Source organism: Sparus aurata, chromosome 4 (genome assembly GCF_900880675.1).
Source record: "Sparus aurata chromosome 4, fSpaAur1.1, whole genome shotgun sequence".
Taxonomy (NCBI): Eukaryota; Metazoa; Chordata; class Actinopteri; order Spariformes; family Sparidae; genus Sparus; species Sparus aurata.
Window position 1 is genome coordinate 18,684,428 of NC_044190.1, and position 19,122 is coordinate 18,703,549.

Below are 19,122 nucleotides of genomic sequence, written 5' to 3' on the forward strand. Positions count from 1 at the left end.
AGTCATAAATTAGAGCAATGTAAACTCAGGATTTTGTTCAAATGGAACAAAACCCTTGGGAAAAGAATTTCCCACTTCGGGATTAACAGTATATTTAAAAAAAAAAAAAAAAAGCTGAGCCTTACAAAAAATATGTAATAGCTATTTGTTTTGTACATTTTCACTGATTTACACAACTGTAGATGTGTTCTGTGATGCTGTTCTAGTAAAAATTCAATTTTTATTGAAACATTTTATTACATAAGACATTAAAATTACAGTGAAAATGCAAAGACACCTGAAGCACAAATTCAGACAGGATGACAGCCATGATTTGGTCAACATTAATTCTGGCTACATTTGTTCTCCCACATATGACATGGTGCAGAAACGAGCAAAATGTTTTTTTTTGTTGATTTAAGCATCACATATTTCAAAGACTAAGATGTCAGATTATAAAATATCTAGAAAAAGAAACTTGCTCTGCACATATCAAATTAGTGTTGAGGGCCATTACCTGTGTTGCATCCTTTGCAGTCTTTATGTGTATCTTTTAAACATAAAGCCCCTTACCTCTGGAAATAGTTGTGTCAAAAATATTAAAACATAATTCTATGCTAAGAACCAGGGTGCTACGTCCCTTGCCTCTGACAGATTCAATTGAAAATACAGGCTGGTTTTCCTTCGAGGGAGTGCGGGAGCTGTGACAAACCATATCAGGAAGAGCCTGTTTGTTTCCCAGTGCCTCTTCATACAAAATAACAACACAACAACATCTCCCTGTAAAACTCAACCTACGCTTGACCTCATGTTCCAGTGTGTTTTGGAGACCTGATGTACAGAACTCAGGAGAGAGCTTCAAGGTCCAACCAAGGCCTGGTCTGAGAAGGCTTCACCGCCGAAACAAATGAAGGTGGTGGATCAGCCTTGGGAGAAACTATTCATCAGTCTTTTCCTCGGCCTGGTAATGTCGGTATTCTGGCCTGAGCTCCCAGGTGTTCTTGTGTGTTCCCTTCACGTTGTAAGTGCCGATATCACGCAAGATTTCCTTCAAATAAATCTGGAAGAGGAAAAAATTCAAATCAGAGGAGATGGATAACTCTCAGAGCTCTCGTTCTGTCTGACTGAAAGCTATAAAAACTAGGAATATTCTGCACTTAATAGCAGCCAATAGTGTTGTTTGAAATCAGTCGGCATAAACAGCCCTCATTTTGCCCTCCAGTCTTACCACAGGCTGTTTGGTGATATCCACCAGGTCTTTGATGTTGTAGTACTGGTGCTTTTCAAAAGCAGAAAACAACATGTCCAACACCTGCTGTTTGTCAGCTCTTGCTCTCTTGCCCTCCTCCTTCTTTTTCCTGTCATACTCGAGCTGCAGCAAAAAGCAAACAGATAACAGATCCAGTATTACATATAGACCTACACATTACAGAGCCGTACCAGTGGCTTTGCACATCATGTATCTTATAACTGATGATCATTTTCTGAAGAATGCAGTAGGCTTTCTTTTAGTTTTGTATGAACATTAACGTGGAGACACTAGAAGTTTGCTTGACATTGGTAAATCACACCAGGGGTAATCAACAAACAATTACTTTGCAGTAATAACAAGAATACATGATTTGTAGAAACTGGTCAAAAACTTGCAAAAATATGTCCATACGCTTTTAAATATATGGAGGATACTTGTCAAGTGTCAATAAACTGTGTTGTATGTGCTGGCTACATTACTTAAATTTGATGTACTCATGTATAGGATTTGTTTCTTACATTGTACGTATGGTTGGCCACAGGTTTGTAGTTGTTGGTGACAGGACTTTGCAACTGTTGTGAGAGCCTGACTGGCTTGGAGGACTCTTCAATTTGTAATCTGTTGGACAATGACAATGATTTTATTTGACAACAACACATAGTGAGTACAGTGACCTGAAAAAACTAAAGAAATAGAAACACAAGTTTGATGTCATAAAATGTAATACAAATTGCTTGTTGCTTTGTTACTTTTAAGTGATTTTAGCATCTTAAATTAGAGTTCAAAGTGTCAAACTTTGTGATTTGAATTATTCAAATGATAATTAAGGCTACAGTGTATACATTATACAGGGGATTCCATTTTTCAAGTAATCCAGTTTACCATATATGGACATGATTAAGATTGAACATGCAACACACATGAAACAATGACATAAATACTGAATGTCCACATACAATTCCAGACCTCCGTGCACAATAAGTTAGAATGAAAGGAGAAATTCTGGGGCCTGTATTAAAAATAACAGAATTCCCCTTTAAAATGATCATCAACGTTTATTAATCTGACATTGCAAACTAACTGCAGGTTCCCTACACACCATGTGGAAAGTACTCACCTCTTCAGCCTCATGTAGCTCTCACTTACAGCAGGTCTGCACTCTGCTCTCTGTACTACCACTCCCTCCAAGGCTATTTTATCTGAAAAATAAAAGTGTTAATTAATATCTCCATTGAAGTCTACGTGTCACAGTGCCATTTTAAGGTGCATGTTTACGTCATATACAGTGAAGGTTGACCTGTTGCATGTGTGTAAAAGAGAAGTGATGAAAGAATACACTAAGAGTGAGTCAGTTTGTAGAGAAAGAAAAAAAACACTCAAACAGTTCATTTTGCGAGTGACGTGAATCTAGTTGAGCCCAGGCCCTCTTCTAAGGTTGAAGTTAAGATGTTAGAGCCATCCAGAGTCAGTTTCTCAAACTCCACAACAGAGTTTACTATTACTACTATTTCTCCCATGATTGATTTCAATCCAGTCAATGCATTTCTACCAGAAACATCCCAGTTACCCTTAGTTCTACAAGTACTTGAAAATGATGACCACTTATTCAAGGCTATCTCCAAACCAGCAACTCCGTTAGCCTGAGCTAGAGTTCTTTGCTGTCAACCAATATTTTATCAGTTATTTTGGTAAAAAAAAAATTTTTTTAAATGTTCATACTGCTTCATATGCATTATGTGAAGCCCTTCATAGGCTGCTGGGCATTTGGATACATAAACAGCTTTATTAGTTTCACCCATCAAAAAGAAAATCATGTGAATGAGTGATTCTATACATGTTAGTTTTATATTCCGTAGCAAGTAAAAGAAGAGAAGAAAAACAAAATCAAACATCCAGATCATCAACAAATCTTAGAAGTGGCACTTGATCACAGCCTTAGCTCATTTACATGTTGTTTTGAGGAGGCTTGCTAACGTACTGTATAGTAGATCTAAACTAACATTTAGAGCAGTCGAATATTAATGATCTTTGCCAACACAATGTAACAACTGGACTGACATTACAACCACCACGAGCAGGTAGCACTCTCCTCCAAGCCAAGGGTGCAGAAGCTCCATATGGATATAATTGTGCTCAAAAACAGAAAAGTCCCATGAGCTGCGTCAGGTCAAAACTGGCCGCTACATGGGTACAAGATGTCTACAGTTTTGATACCAGTACACGCATCTTCCAAAGCATGTATGTGGGTTACTACTGTGGTACTACAAACAGTATTTATTGATAAAAAAAAATAACAGACACTCAGTATGTCTGAAGTGTGAAACTTTGTCACTTGCTAGCGAAACGGAGGACTCACCTGGACCTGCCCCCGCCCCAGACCCTGAGCTGCTGCCATCAGATCTCTCTTCTGATTGGCCTACAGGAAGGGAGGGAGGGATGGTGAACATGAAAATACAGGGGATGGAAGACGGAGGGAGGAGGGGATCGAACAGTGAGAACCACACCCAGGGTTTAGTCGCATACGAAAACGTTTGATCACACAGAGCCGCTCGGCAAAATGTGACGACACGCGTGCGTATGAGCAAAGCAAGCATGCCCTTAAAATAAGCGAGCACAGATACCCTATCCCACCAGAGAGGGCTGCACAAACGCCGAAGTTCCACTGCTAGACACATGCTGCATAAGACCCACCAGGATTAGAAATTCTTATCTTGGTGGGTTTCTGCAGGTGTACATACTCAAGCTGTTCTTGTAAAATACTCTTCTGCCATCGAGTGAATCTTACATTTGTTTTTTTGTTTTACAGCCCATTTTTCTAACATTTTGACCATATGGTCTTAGTGTGCCACATAGCCAATACATCTATAGTGGTCATAACACACTTGATACCATGTAGCATATCTGTTGAAAAAATCTGAAAATGTAAATTAGTCTATTGATCTTTACAAACTAATTAATTGGTAATCAAAAATGGTGTCAGTGCTGATTTTTATTTTATTTTTTATTAGATCAAATGAAATCAAATCAAATTGGGACCTTGAGCTCAAAAGTAAAATCGAATCATTGATTTTATTAAAGAATTGTGGCATAGTTGCGATGTCTAATTATGTATAACTTTTTTTTTTTTTTTTTTTTTTTTTTTTTTTAGCAGCTACCTTCTTTGGTCAAGCCCTCCATTAAAGAATAAGTCAATAAAAAGTCAAGTAATCCCTTTTAAATTATTATAGAAATAAGAAAACAAACAAAAACAACAATTCAACTGTGCAGCCATAAAACACGCACACACACAAGTCGGTGTCCCAAAGTAAGGACAGTAGCAAAAGCTCACCAGAACCCATAGCAACAAAACACCTACATCACAGAGGGCAGACAAGGCTGGTGAAATTCAAACCAAACCAAAGAAACACATGCAAAAATTAAATCAACTACAAATTCAGTGAAGATTTGTGTTGATATTGATCTACTCTATGTTAAAAGAATCCCAAATTGGGCCATTGCGCCTGATCAGATCCCCAATCTGCTGAGGTGATTGGCAGTGGACCGAAAAAGGTCAAACCACAAAGAAATGACTGACAGAAGATCGAACACTGAAACCAAAATTCCCATATACGTAGAGACAGAAACATAGATCAGACTGGATGAAAACAATTTCCAACAGACCGGCTCTCCTCTGTGTGCAACTGAGTGTCACTTATCCACTGTGAACAGTACATTTCTCATATGTATTCTGTTAGGACTGTGGACAACCTCACACTCTGTTGAGAGTTCACAACACACAGAGACAAGCAGGGCAGGCAAAAGAAAGACTGCGCGGGAAGAGCAAGCTGTACAAAGAGCAGCAGGATGGGTGCCTCAGCCACCTGACCACACAGAACTTACCTCTTGGCTCAAACACAAACAGATATTTCACATCAAAGAAAACGTATAAATGAATTTATGGTTTGTCACGAGCACCTCATCTTGCAGCTGAGGTGTTGAAATCTGACACTTAGCAGATGAAAAGAGCAACTCACCTGACGAGTTCTCGGTGAAGACTGCCAGCGTCTGACCACCCACTGACTGCATGGTGAAGGGGTGCTCGCGAGGTGCAGACACCGTCTTATCTTCTATACCCTCTATCACAGTCAGCTCTTCGTTCAAAGTGAAAGACACCTGTGAGGAGCCGCAACATTCACATTTAATCTTTTCAGCCCCTTTCCAGATTTTAATCTTTTTCCTGTCATTATCACAAATGCAGTACAGTAATATAGGTACAGACAGGTACACATAAACTCACTTGTTTTGAATGCTCTTTCAGAGCTATAAAAAGCCATTCTTAAATAACACAAGAATGGCCATCATAAAAGGCATAGCAGAATCCCAACAATTTCCTGGGGTGTGTAACTAATCTAAATAAAATATTTCATTATTGCAATATAGCTAGGTGCTATGTCCAATAAAATTGTAGCTGCAAATGTTTGATAAAGATAAAATGTATGACAGGATTATAGTAAAGGATTATAATCAAGTACTGTGGGGCTACAGATGCTCTGGCCAACAAATCTTGCTCTTCAGAATAAAATGTCACATCTTCATGATTTTGATACTTTTACTACTTAAATTAAAACAATGATGCAAAAAATGTCATTCTCACTAATCAGTAATCATTTTGCAGTCACAATATCTGTCAAAAATAATCACAATAGGATTAATTTCCGCACAATCATTTCACTGTGCATGGCATTATATGCAACTTCTTTCATTAGCACTTACCTCTGCTTTGCCTTGGTTCCCCTTCCTGGGTGATAAAAATGATGAGCAAAATTAGAATCAATTGATTGTTGAGAATAACTGGGTTTTACCTTTTACTTGACATGGATTAGTGCTAGTGTAACAGCAACACACTCCTAGTATAGGCTTTAAACAGCACACACAAAACGTGCCCCTCTCTCTTCAACTTACAAGTGTATATTCAAATGCTGTGACGACAACTAAATTAAAATAAAATAACATAAACTAAGCAGGCTGGCCTCTATTTAATTGATGATCGGTTGCTTCACATACTTGCAGATTCGGAGTTTCCCGACCTCTCCTCTTCCGGTCGCTTTTGCCCATTGTTGTGAGAGGTATTTGGGCACCTGCATGAAAAAACATGGGTATATTTTATTAGGGCTACTTTGGCATAACTATAACATACATGTAATGAGCTAATCATTTACATTTCTGCAAATTTTGGCAAAAACGTGACGTTAACTAAGACCCTATATCACTCTAAAAAATGCTTTTTCAGCTACATGGTGGGCTGTGCAAAGTTATTTATTCTGTACAGAAATTTGCCGAACACATCTCCATAAAAAGTGCATCTCTCTCTCTCCAGGGCGCACCGATCGTTTTCCCTGCTAACAGACTATCAATCTGACCACCTTTTTTTTTTTTTACTTTGGTTGAATTACCTGTATTTCAAATAATAGAACAGCTGCAGTGTACGTGTTAAGTGCATAAAAATAAATACACGATGAGTAGTTAAGACCAGTTTCACTTGTCTAGCTAACATAAAGTTAGCCAACGTTAGCTCAACGAAAGGCATCTTTCATTGTAGAAGCTAATGCTATGCTACATCGTTATTAGCCTTCGCTGCTTAAATGAATAACGTTAACTGTCCCTATAGCCCATGAACTGGCGTTACCAAAAAGGCCATATACGCACCTTTACAAGCCACACACCCGTGTTCTGCTTGGCACCAGTTAAATCCACTTCTCCCTTTTCTGACATGTTTTAAAATGATGCTTCTTCTAGCTTATTAATACAACCGCCACACGCATGCGTGAAAGAAATACGACAGTACGGCGACCCTGAAGGTCCATATCAATGTTGAATTCTTTGACTTTCTTACCAATATGGGACCGTTACGCTCATATATAAGAATGTATGTGCAAAACAATAACAAATATATAAAAAAAACAAGTTTAATCAACTTTTTAAAAACACTGTCAGACGCAGACACATGTAAGATTGCAAAGGTACAGGATAATGCAGCATAACAATGCATTTTACAGCAAAAAGTAAAAGGTTTGATCAATAAAAACAAATAAATCAATCACAAATGTACAAAGAGCCACATCACTAGCACGACTGAACATTGAGATACTGATTTCTAAAATTTATTTAGTTAAATATTGCTCAGAACTTGACCTATATTAAAAGGAGATGATCTCATGCAGAATTAAACAATCCAACAGTACCCCCGTTTATCACCTATCGACATATTTGCAATGTTGGATTCTTCTTTAATACTGATTTTGATGCTTATTTTGTCCAAATTAATCATTTTAAGCAATTGCCAAATCTGCATTCTCCCAGTGTAATTCCGCAATTATTTTAACAAATAAGATAGAAATGACTGCCAAATGCAACATTAGTCCAACAGGATTAAAATCAAGTGAACTAAATTCAACAGGTGATTTTACAGTTTTCAAAAGATAACCTGACAGACTGCATACCAATGTAGGAAAAATATTGAATTTATTTGAATATATGCCTCTATGTCATCAGGCTTGAGAGTGTTTCCTGGAAAAATACAAGCTCAAACATGTGCCCAGCCAGTGACATGTCTGCCATGTCTTTATAGTCCATTAGGTCCAGTTTAGCTTACCTTATAGACAAACAGAAAGAAAAAAAATCCCCATTTGTGTAACACAACTATCCATAGAAACATAGTCCATATTATACAACCCCTGAATGAAAATATCTCCAGCCAGACTGTAACTGGTAGCAACACATTTCTGACATTCTGGCAAGTGTTACAGGAACATCTTCTCCTTGCTGTGGGAGAACCGTGTGTTCAGTTCCTGAGATTTCTTCAGCAGCCGCTGCTTCTGTGCTTCATCAAAACGATTCACCTGCAGGTCTTCATCTCGATCGAATGGTCTCCTCTCCACTGGTTGGTCAACCTTCTCTTTTGCTTTTTCCTTCATCGTCTTTGTGTGCAAAGTCATCAGAGACTCAGCACGTTTAGTCTCCTGGTGACAGGGAGTGGATAGAGAACTTTTTAGTCCTGAGTTTCATATGAATGCTTCTTAAATGTGCATTACATCTGGCATAAATTATATGTTGGGACATTGAGGAAAAAAAGAGATAATGTAATGACACTTACATTATACTTTGACACTTTCTCTGCCATTTCCAAGTCCTTTCTGGAGAGTTGTGGGACATCATCTTTCTCCACCTCACCTTTCTTCTTTCCCTCAAGGCGTTCCTATTGGTCAAGGACAGATCCATAAAATACAGGAAAGTAGTGTTTGAAAATAACTGACAATATTAAGTAAAAAGATAATAGTAATTTTCAATCGATTACCCTGATCTTGCGCTCCCTGTCTGCTGGTGTATCTGTCCACATAGAGCGATCCTTGTTTTCCGGACCTGACTTCTTCTTGAAAGTTCGGGCCCCCAAGCCAATGTGCTGCAGTTCTGGTGGAAGCTCAGTCATCCATGTTTCTCTGGTGAGCACCTCAGGAGTGTCCTGTTTACCCAGAAATACGCACAGGAACAAATTCAGCTAGCAGAAGCGGAAAACTTTAAAAAGGCATGAAAAAAGGAACAGCACCAAGAGGAGTGAACGACTCACATCTCCTGTCAGTTTCTCTTTCATCCTTCGTGCTCTGCGCTCGAAGTCCAGAGCCACAGAGTCTTGAACCGGCCCTTTGGTCGGCATGGGTCCAATCATGTCCTCATCCTCTCCCTCGCTGCTGGAGGGCTCGGCCTGGTAGCCTGGGGGTAGGGCAGGCCCTGGGATGTCCTCTCCTTCTTCATCATCATGATCATCATCGTTTTCATGTGCTGCTCTGCGAAACCCAGGAGGCAAAGCAGGTCCCAGTACAGGTGGCCTGAGAGAACACCATGGAGTCACAACTCCCATGATTAACCATTTAAACTAACTATTTACACTCATTATAATTTACTGGGATGTGTCATAGTATTTGATAGCTCACCTTTCTGGTGAAGTCTGTTGTTTTTTGAATCCTGGTGGCAGGGCTGGTCCAAAGAAACCATCATCTTCTTCTTCTTCTTCTTCTTCTTCTTTTGCGCTCTCAACTCTGTTCAAAAGTGAACTGTTACTGTTTTGTTTGTTGAGACGCTTATTTCTGTCCTTTCTAGTCCTTACTGAACCTACTTATCTGTAGATCTGACCACATCTGTGTGTCTTGTTTTCGCTCTTTTCACCGCCACCTCCTGGTCACTCTGATCAGAGGAGCTCGACGGTTCCCCCCGTTTGTAACCGGGAGGCAAAGCAGGGCCCGAGACTACAACAGGTCGAGAGATGAAAGAACATGAACCACCATGGGAAAAGCAACCTATAATACGAATAGTGTTGATTTATATTGCACTGTAAAATGTATTTTGTCTGAAACTTACACCCGTTATCATTATCAGAGTCTTCATCGCTCTCCTCCTGTCTGAACCTCGGTGGTAAGGCAGGTCCGATTGGTTTATCGGACGACATTATGTTAAATACTCAGTCACGTACTCAAAGCAATTAATAGTGAATTTAAGGAAAAAAAAAAAAAGACTGCCCCATAAACCGGAGGAAACCCGAACGACGTTTTCGAACTTTCACCCCGGAAGTAAACAACAAGGCGTTAGCATTTTTTATCAAGCTAGCTTAAGTTAGCCGCACTGACAACAAGTAAGCTGTCCCGCTGCAAGAATAAAAGCACAATAGATATTATGTGATCGCTGCTATAGCTATGACATCTTTCTCTATTAATGGTGAATATTGTCTTTATTTTTTTCTGTGTGTACCATGGACTGAAAAAAAAGAAATGTATTCGTTTTTTTCTTAGAAAAATAAAACAAAGATATTTTCATGTATTAAAGTGTCCCATTTTGGTGGGGACATTATTATTATTATTATTATTATAATTATTATTATTATTATTATTATTATCATTATTATTATTATTATTAGTAGTAGTAGTATCATTATTATTTATTTTTTATTTTTTATCACGTAAGTGCTTCTAAAGTACTTTTTTTAAAAATACGTTTTTATTTTGAGGTAATGTACCATTAAGCTGGATGCCAACCGCCGTAAAACAAGAAGAAGAAGAAGAAGAAGAAGAAGAAGAAGAAGAAGAAGAAGAAGTTTTTATTTTGATGTCTGGGGCCGGAAGTACTCGACACGGGCAGCGGCGGTGCTACCTTCACGTTGCACTACGCAGTGTCGCTTCAGAGTACAACAAACTGCATGTGAGGATATAGCTGGCATGTTGGACATATATAACCAAACAGGGTAAAATGGGCAAAAAGGATAGAGGAGATCGGGGTGAGTTGCTAACGTTACAGCTTAACCAAACCTAACGTCTGCTAGCTGTTAGCTAACTCTGAGGCGAGTTGGCAGATGATGATGTTGAGGGAGAAGTGCTAACTGAAACGCACATTTCTCTGTTGTGTATTGTTGAACACACTTGTCTTTGGACGCCTCATTTGATGATCAAAGATGGCAGATAGATAGTGAAGTGGTTTCTTATGGTAATATATTGAGATATAAATGAGGAGATACTATATGCGAGGCACAAGGAAGGGATTTATATGGGTGTAACTGATATCCACCTAACTCTAAAGAATTAAGTGCAGCCTAGAATGGCAAATTATATTTCGAAAAGCACAAAAATATATATCATGATATTGCTTGGAATGTGAGAATCTACAAACACTTCACTTATATTTCCACCCTGTTACCATGGATGTTTTTAACCCATACTGTCTGGCTACAGACAAGAAGTCCAAAAAGCGCTTCTATGAGGAGGAAGATGATGAAGAAGAGGCGGGGGGCAGTGAGTCTCAGGAAGCCATCCCTGCTGCTGCAGGGAAACAAGTGGATGAGTCCAGTACAAAACTGGATGAGTATGGAGCCAAAGACTACCGTGCTCAGATGCTGCTGAAGAATGATCACTCGTCACGCCCCCTCTGGGTGGTAAGACATGTTTGGATTGTTCCTGTCTTTTCATCTTGTTGCTCATCTTTTTGACTTTGTCATTCTCCTCCCCTCTAGGCTCCAGATGGGCACATCTTTCTTGAAGCCTTCTCACCAGTGTATAAGTACGCCCAGGACTTCTTGGTGGCCATCGCGGAGCCAGTGTGCAGGCCTAACCACGTCCATGAGTACAAGCTGACAGCCTATTCCCTGTATGCAGCTGTCAGTGTGGGGCTGCAGACCTCTGATATTGTGGAGTATCTGCAGAAACTCAGCAAGACATCTGTACCTGATGGGATCGTGCAGTTCATTCAGGTCTGAATGAGAGACGTTCTGGTGGTTTGAGGGAAGAGGGGAAGCTTAAAGAACATGCTTTTGATGTCATTTGTGCAAAATGTGGTCATTTAATCGCTGCTTTTAATTCCCTTTAGCTCTGCACAGTGAGCTATGGCAAAGTCAAGCTGGTGCTCAAGCACAACAGGTAAAGTCATTTCGACAAGCATTCTTTCTGTCTTTGCATCTTTGATTATCCCTTCAGTGCAGTGCTCTTCCTGAACCGTGCTACTTATCTACCCTCAGGTATTTTGTTGAGAGTGCCTTCCCTGATGTGATCCAGCGGCTTCTGCAGGACAACGTGATCCGTGAATGTCGTCTCCGTACTGCAGACGGGGCAGACACAGAGCTTATTACTGAAGTCATCCACAGCAAGTCAGCGGTATGCCATCCAACACCTTATCTACCCCCCAAACAGTTTTATAATTTCAATAAAAATCATAATATAAATATGTTGAGAACGAGGGAGCTTGCTCTGTGAAAGGTGCTATATGAAATACATTTTACCAATATGTAGAATAATATAAAAATGATTTATTCATTTAAACATGTTTTAATCAGGTATACGTTTGTGTTTACTACCAATTGTTGGCTATGGATACATTTTAGGCTGCAACTGACAATTATTATAATCAGCAGATGTCATTGATTTATTTGGTGATTATTTTTATGATGATCCATTAATTGTTTATATTTAGTTTGTAAATATGAAAAAAAAATGTTAACTCAAATTTTTTCCGAGCCTCGCAATTGCCCCAAACCCCAAAAGACTCTTCATTTACTCACATAAGTAACAAAAAAGCAGCAAGTTTTTACATTTAAAACGCTGAGACCTGCCAGTGTTTGACATGTTTGCATGACAAATCAACTTATCAGTTATCAAAATAGGAAATTCATTTTTATTGATCAACCAATCACTGAATTGACTTATTGTTATCGCTGTAGCCCAGGTACAAAAGACTAAACTTACTGCCACGTCATTATTATAATGACGGTTTTAAGTTACTACAAACACCACCTGTAAATCTTTTTCGGATTGAATTTGTTGTTCATGAGACCTTTGGATGTTTAGAAATGTCTGCTACACTTCTGATAGTAACTGATATTGCTCATGTGTGATGTCGTGTTGCACTGCAGTGCAGCGCTGTGTGCTGTACTTCACAGGTTTGAGACAGCTCATGCAGCAACAGCTAGGTGGCAGCACAACCAGGGTTTTGGACTTGTGTGTAGCTACTCTTAAAAATGTCATTATGCACACATTAAAAAAGAAAAATACTATTGGTGAAATGAGGAAGGATGTCTGATGTAGGGAGTCAACTGTCATATCAGGCCCTTCATTAAAATATAACACCATTTAATTGAAAAGCAAAGGCAGTCAAGTTGGCAATGGTTTTGAAGAGCACCAGCAGGAGCTGTAGTTTGCCTTAATCATACACTAACAAATGTCGCTGTGTGTCTCTTTCTGACAGATCTCAAAGTCTGTTCAGGATAAGGGAGGTACTTCTACCTCACAGCAGCAGAGCGATGAGCAAACGTCAACCCAGCAAGTCCCGGATGACATCTTCAGCTACTATGAACAGATGGATAAAGAGGAAGAGGAGGAGGAAGAGACTCAGACTGTATCCTTTGAGATCCGCCAGGTAGTCAACTGATTTCTTCTTCAATCTGTGCTGTTAGACCCTAAAAGACATTACAGCTGACTGTTTTTTAAACTTACTTCCTGTTTCTCTTGATATATATGTAGCAGTATCCATTACAGTAATCTTTTTTTGCTTGTTTTAAATATTGTTGCAACTAACAACTGTTGGTCGTTATTGAACCGATCCATTTCTTATTTTCATAGTAAAAATAAGCTCTGATATGTGGCTCTCTGCATGCAGTTGTATTAACACAAGATGATAGTGTATTATTGTGGTTTTATTTCAAATTAAGTGCCATGCATAAATAAATAAATAACACATTACATACAATACATACAATACATTAATTAAATCATATGTTCCTGCACTGCTCTGAACTGTTTTCTTTTCTGATCTGATATAGGAGATGATTGAAGAACTGCAGAAGCGCTGCATTCAGCTGGAGTACCCCCTCCTGGCAGAGTACGACTTTCGCAACGACACAGTCAACCCCGACATCAACATAGACCTGAAGCCCACTGCTGTGTTGCGACCCTACCAGGAAAAGAGTCTGCGCAAGATGTTTGGAAATGGACGTGCTCGCTCTGGGGTCATTGTGCTGCCCTGCGGTGAGATGGCTAGATTGGAACACTGAGTGCCAAAACAGAAAAGACACCAGCAAAGCATTTCATCTGAATACAAACACAAACCAAAAATGGGAAAATGGTAGAACCCGTACATGAAATGATGTATGATATAAAGTGTTCAATGAATATTTCCTCAGCCCTTATGAAAAAGGGATATACTCTATTTTTCTTAGATGTTAATATGACAGCAACCCAGCCTATTACTTGTACGAGTCTTGTACATTTCAATTATTTTATCTCTTCTTTGCTTTTCAGGAGCTGGCAAATCTCTGGTGGGTGTGACGGCGGCATGCACGGTGCGTAAACGCTGCCTGGTGTTGGGTAACTCCTCAGTGTCAGTGGAGCAGTGGAAGGCTCAGTTCAAGATGTGGTCCACTATCGACGACTCTCAGATCTGCCGCTTCACCTCCGACGCCAAGGACAAGCCCATCGGCTGTTCTGTGGCTATCAGCACCTACTCTATGTTGGGCCACACCACCAAGCGCTCCTGGGAGGCTGAGAGGGTCATGGAGTGGATGCGGAGCCAGGAGTGGGGACTCATTATCCTGGATGAGGTGCACACTATCCCTGGTGAGCTGTTACAGTGCATCACGTTCTCGGCGTAACTTTCTTGTGCCAAGAATATTTTTGAAATAATGTTCTGTGATGCATATTTCCTGAAAACGATGCTTACATATTAACCCTGTGTTTTCTCTGTAGCCAAGATGTTTCGTCGTGTTCTGACCATCGTCCAGGCGCACTGCAAACTGGGGCTCACTGCCACACTGGTCAGGGAAGATGACAAGATTGTGGACCTCAACTTCCTAATTGGGCCAAAGCTATACGAGGCCAACTGGATGGAGTTGCAGAACAACGGCTACATCGCCAAAGTCCAGTGTGCAGAGGTGAGTCTTGTAGAAAAACAAGAGCAATTAAGATAAAGGAACGTAAACGTGATATTTTTAATGAATTACGCAGTTTATGTGTGCTCTTCTTGATGTAGAGCTGTCTTGTGTCATCGTAGTGCTTGCAGACTTTGTGATCATTGAATAAATTGCGCTCATGTCTCACATATATGATTACTATAATAAAATGCACTACACCTGTACTGTTAAGCCTTGAACTATTACTTTTATTCCTGCATAAATTTTTCTTATTATTGCCACGACGACAGGAGACTGCATTACCAAGCGAGCATGATCCACATCGATAAAGCCATCTGACCAATGTACCCCTGTCTGTGCTTCAGGTGTGGTGCCCAATGTCTCCGGAGTTTTACAGAGAGTACGTGGCCATCAAAACGAAGAAGCGCATCCTGCTCTACACGATGAACCCCAACAAGTTCCGTGCTTGCCAGTTTCTCATTCGCTTTCACGAGCGGCGCAATGACAAGATAATCGTCTTTGCTGACAACGTGTTTGCCTTGAAGGAATATGCCATTCGCCTCAACAAGTAAATTATTTACAAACAAGAGCGACGCTTTGAATGTTTCCGTAAATTGCCTGTTGAGATGAGATTGCTTTATGCCTTTTAATTCTGCTCTCAATTTCCTCTCAAGGCCGTACATCTACGGTCCGACCTCTCAGGGGGAACGTATGCAGATTTTACAGAACTTCAAACACAACCCCAAGATCAACACCATTTTCATCTCCAAGGTAAACCAATCAATCTGGAATGGATTTTGTGTACATACTACGGATTTATTCAGCCACCATGCAACATGCTCTTATGGCCAATGGGGGGCCGACCAGAGATTCTAGACAGCTAACAAACCATGATAAACATTCTGTGCCTATATTTTTATGCTATTGCTTGATGTAAATATGATGATAGGTCTGAAATGCCAATTTAAACTTTCAGAGATTTAGATCTTTTTGTAAGAGAAAACCTGAAACATGTTTGCCTTTTCTTGGAACAGCAAATGCGCGCAGACACAGTGATGAAGTGGTGATATATCATGTATTTGAATTCCTACCACATCTCTCGTGCCTAACAGGTTGGAGACACCTCATTTGACTTGCCTGAAGCCAATGTCCTGATCCAAATCTCCTCCCATGGTGGATCACGCAGACAGGAGGCCCAGAGGCTTGGCAGAGTCTTACGAGCCAAAAAAGGTTGTTTGGCAAAAATGTGTTTTATAAAAAGTTGTTGTTGTTTCGCGTGACACATGCTGATATAACTGTCATGACCATAAATAAAGTTTTTCTCACTACATTTGTGCGCTTGTTTAGGGATGGTTGCAGAGGAGTACAATGCATACTTCTATTCACTGGTGTCCCAGGACACTCAGGAGATGGCTTACTCCACCAAGAGGCAGAGGTTCCTGGTGGATCAGGGATACAGCTTTAAGGTGTGTTAACCCTCTACAGCATCTTATCATCTCTGCACAATTCACATTTTTGTGTCCTCAACACAACATTGCACCACTAATTTCACCCTGTTTGAACACCAGATTGTACATTCCTTCCATGGAACTCATAATTCATACAGGAGTGACATTACGCACAGAATCTGAAGATTTATTTCTGTTTTGAACAGCCTGATTTAAGTACAGTTTCGATTTTGAATGTTGGATTTCCTTTTGTTTCCATTTCTGTTGTGGATACACTTGCCCCAGCCTAGTTGGAGCCTGATGTTAGATGCTTTTAAATGTGTTTGGTTTCATCCGATCCAGCCTGGCAGGCACTTTGTAGTGTGAAGCGGGCCAAGACGAGCCAAGACTGAAATCTTAGAGTCATTCTGGCAGGTTTACAGGGACAAAACAAAGAATGAACCAGAAAATACTCTGGTGTCAGAAAGAGCATCTTTTACTCACAGAAATGGTTAATACCTAGAGAACTTCACCTACTCTGTCGTCGATACTTCATACTCTAAAGGCTTACTTAAAGGGTAACTGTGAAATATATGTTTACGGGTCTTGTGGAGTACGACTGCATAGGTGAAAAGGTAGTTTGTAGCATTTTATGGCTCCAGAGGAAGCTGCGTTTTATCTGATGAATTGTCTCCAGTGATCTCACTCATTGGCTAAGTTGCATCGTGGGTAGTACTGCCAAGACCTGTAAACACGTTTTAACATGGAAGATTGATGGAGTTAGCCTTAAAATGTATTTGTGACAAATCCGTCAGGACGAATAGGAGAATGTTTATGGATGAGGAAACTTTGTGTTTCATCCTTGGTCAACGCATTCTTGTTCTATTTACAAACACCATTTCTCACTTGTCATGTTCTTCTTCACAGGTGATCACAAAGTTGGCAGGTATGGAGGAAGAGGACTTGATGTTCTCCTGCAGAGAGGAACAGCAACAGCTACTTCAGAAGGTCCTAGCTGCTTCCGATCTGGATGCCGAGGAGGAAGTGGTGGCGGGAGAGCTGGGCGGGAGACCCCAGGTGAGTACATGCACCGAGCGTGGACTCAAAAAATACCAACACTTTATTTCCTCTGCATGATTGCTATTGTGCTATTGCATGTTGAAATATTCCCACATTTTTCTCTCTCTCCTTAACAGTTCTCAAGGCGAACAGGCACCATGAGCTCCATGTCGGGTGCAGACGACACCGTCTACATGGAATATCAGAGTCGAGGCAGCAAAGCGGCCGCGCTAGCAAAGGGCGTTCATCCACTCTTCAAGCGCTTCAGAAAGTAGATGCACTGACTGAAAACTTACTCATCTACAAGACAGCAATAGGATGAAGTTAAAGAGAGCTAAGGAGATTTTCTTCTTACTTCTCCAGTTTTTTCTGGAGAAGTAAAGCAGTAGTAGAGTAAAGCCTTGAGATAATCGGGCACTGAATATCATCTGAAACTACTGATGATGCACTGTACATTGCTTTTCTGATGAAGAGGCTGAAATGACCTCTTCATCTGGTTAAGAATGTAGCGTACGATTCCTGCAGGGCTCCATGTGGTAAATGTGCGCGTGTCAGCTCCAGTTTCCTCAAACACCTACATGCATGACATTTGCAGGTGAAATGCAAACTCTCTGCAAGTGTTGACAGCTGTTGGCTCTCATTTTAAAAAAAAAGGAAAAAGAACATTGCTTCTAAGCTTGTCATGTTTCAAACTTACCGTGTCACGTTGCAGTTATCTGATCATGGCCAATTGTCTTTTGGTTTTATGAAATTCAAATAAATTCCACAAAACTTTTAGGCTTCAGAATGCTCTTTGCAGTGCATTTTAGCCACAAATGTCTGTGCGGAAGATGGGTACTGGAGTATGATCGATGATGGGTAGCTAAAGATCAGCTCTCAGTGGAATAAGGTGTCCTATGTACTGCCAGTGGTTGCTTCACTGACAACTGTACCTGATGTGGAAAAGCGAGGACGTGTGTTGGACTTTGTCGAAACAACATTTTTTAAATGTGGCTTCATTTGTGGTCCATATATTGTGGACATTAATCCCCGATAGCCCTACTCGTGGTAATTTTCACTTGTTTGTTTTTTCTCTGGAATTTCCTTCTTGAAAATGTTGCTAAATATGTTTTATAAAGAAGAAATGTCTTTGAAATTCTTTTCTGTGATTCTGCCATTCTAAAAAATTGAAAGCTCCACTTTTTTCCTCGAGACACAAGGCCACTTGTTACATCAGTAACCGCAGGAGCACTGGAGGAGCAATTTGTTTCTTGTATACAGCTGTACTTTACAAAAATCATGTGGTTTTTTTTACATCAAAACACATAAATAACTGTTGTTCCTACCATCAAATGAAGGCTACGCATCACATTTTCTTCCCCTGTGAACACATTTCTTTTCATTTGTTCTAGTCAGCAAAGTGCAGCTGCAAGAAGACTGAAAGAAGGGAAACTTTGAACATTTTTTGGGCTTGGCACGAGTAAAAGCCGGGGCCACAGAGGGGTAAGGGGTTGGGGGAGGTCTACCTTCTCTGCTTGGTAATGACTTTCCAAGAAAACAGCTTCTACAGCCAGGTGGCTTGTGCTAACTGCCAAAGTAGTGAGTGTGGGAGCCCATGGCACAGTTCCCTCTTGTTAATCCTTGTTTTGTGTCCCCAGGAGACCTGAGGCTTACTGGCTCAGAGGGAGCAATGAGATGATATGAACTCACGTGTCAGCCAAGATGAGAATAGTGAGAGGATGGTCAATCCTAGTGAGGTACATTTGTCACGAAAAAATGTACACAGACAGCATCAGGAGATCTGCTGTGGCGACACATATCCTAATTGATGCATGGTTCGTGAGATCTTCGTGATTCGGTTTTAGCTCAGTTTTGATTTATCAGAAAGCCGATGAAGTTCAGAAGCAGTAATGAGTTGAGGATCTTAACCTCCACCTCAAGATCTGTAAACGTGGAGAAGTTCAACAGAGAGAGGTTTAGCCCAAGTTCTTATCAGCACGAATACTTTCTGA

At 40.3% G+C, this 19,122-nt stretch overlaps 3 protein-coding genes across 4 annotated transcripts; 1 reads left to right on the plus strand and 2 right to left on the minus strand.

Annotated features, from left to right (window-relative positions):
• Nucleotides 1–185: 185 nt before the first annotated feature.
• LOC115580478 (general transcription factor IIF subunit 2) lies at nt 186–7,062 on the minus strand. 2 transcript variants are annotated; one of them, XM_030414843.1, is made up of 9 exons: nt 6,917–7,062; nt 6,275–6,348; nt 5,984–6,008; nt 5,245–5,383; nt 3,588–3,647; nt 2,349–2,430; nt 1,750–1,849; nt 1,208–1,351; nt 186–1,039 (listed from the first exon to the last, which is right to left on the minus strand). In XM_030414843.1, the coding sequence occupies exons 1-9, from the start codon at nt 6,980–6,982 to the stop codon at nt 917–919; spliced, it is 813 nt and encodes a 270-aa protein (XP_030270703.1). In that variant the 5' UTR covers nt 6,983–7,062; the 3' UTR covers nt 186–916. The 2 variants fall into 2 exon arrangements, with proteins under 2 accessions (XP_030270703.1, XP_030270704.1); XM_030414844.1 differs by lacking the exon at nt 3,588–3,647.
• Nucleotides 7,063–7,158: 96 nt separating this feature from the next.
• On the minus strand, nt 7,159–9,847 carry gpalpp1 (GPALPP motifs containing 1). The gene is made up of 7 exons (XM_030415623.1): nt 9,623–9,847; nt 9,381–9,510; nt 9,199–9,303; nt 8,835–9,093; nt 8,565–8,729; nt 8,364–8,465; nt 7,159–8,229 (listed from the first exon to the last, which is right to left on the minus strand). Exons 1-7 carry the CDS (start codon nt 9,708–9,710, stop codon nt 8,011–8,013), a joined length of 1,068 nt encoding a protein of 355 aa, XP_030271483.1. The 5' UTR covers nt 9,711–9,847; the 3' UTR covers nt 7,159–8,010.
• A 509-nt stretch (nt 9,848–10,356) lies between these two features.
• ercc3 (excision repair cross-complementation group 3) lies at nt 10,357–18,463 on the plus strand. Its single transcript, XM_030415374.1, has 15 exons — nt 10,357–10,532; nt 10,984–11,183; nt 11,262–11,498; nt 11,615–11,664; nt 11,763–11,898; nt 12,986–13,156; nt 13,560–13,764; nt 14,038–14,352; nt 14,482–14,666; nt 15,011–15,213; nt 15,320–15,416; nt 15,758–15,875; nt 15,993–16,111; nt 17,000–17,149; nt 17,269–18,463. The coding sequence occupies exons 1-15, from the start codon at nt 10,505–10,507 to the stop codon at nt 17,404–17,406; spliced, it is 2,352 nt and encodes a 783-aa protein (XP_030271234.1). The 5' UTR covers nt 10,357–10,504; the 3' UTR covers nt 17,407–18,463.
• The last annotated feature ends 659 nt before the right edge of the window (nt 18,464–19,122 follow it).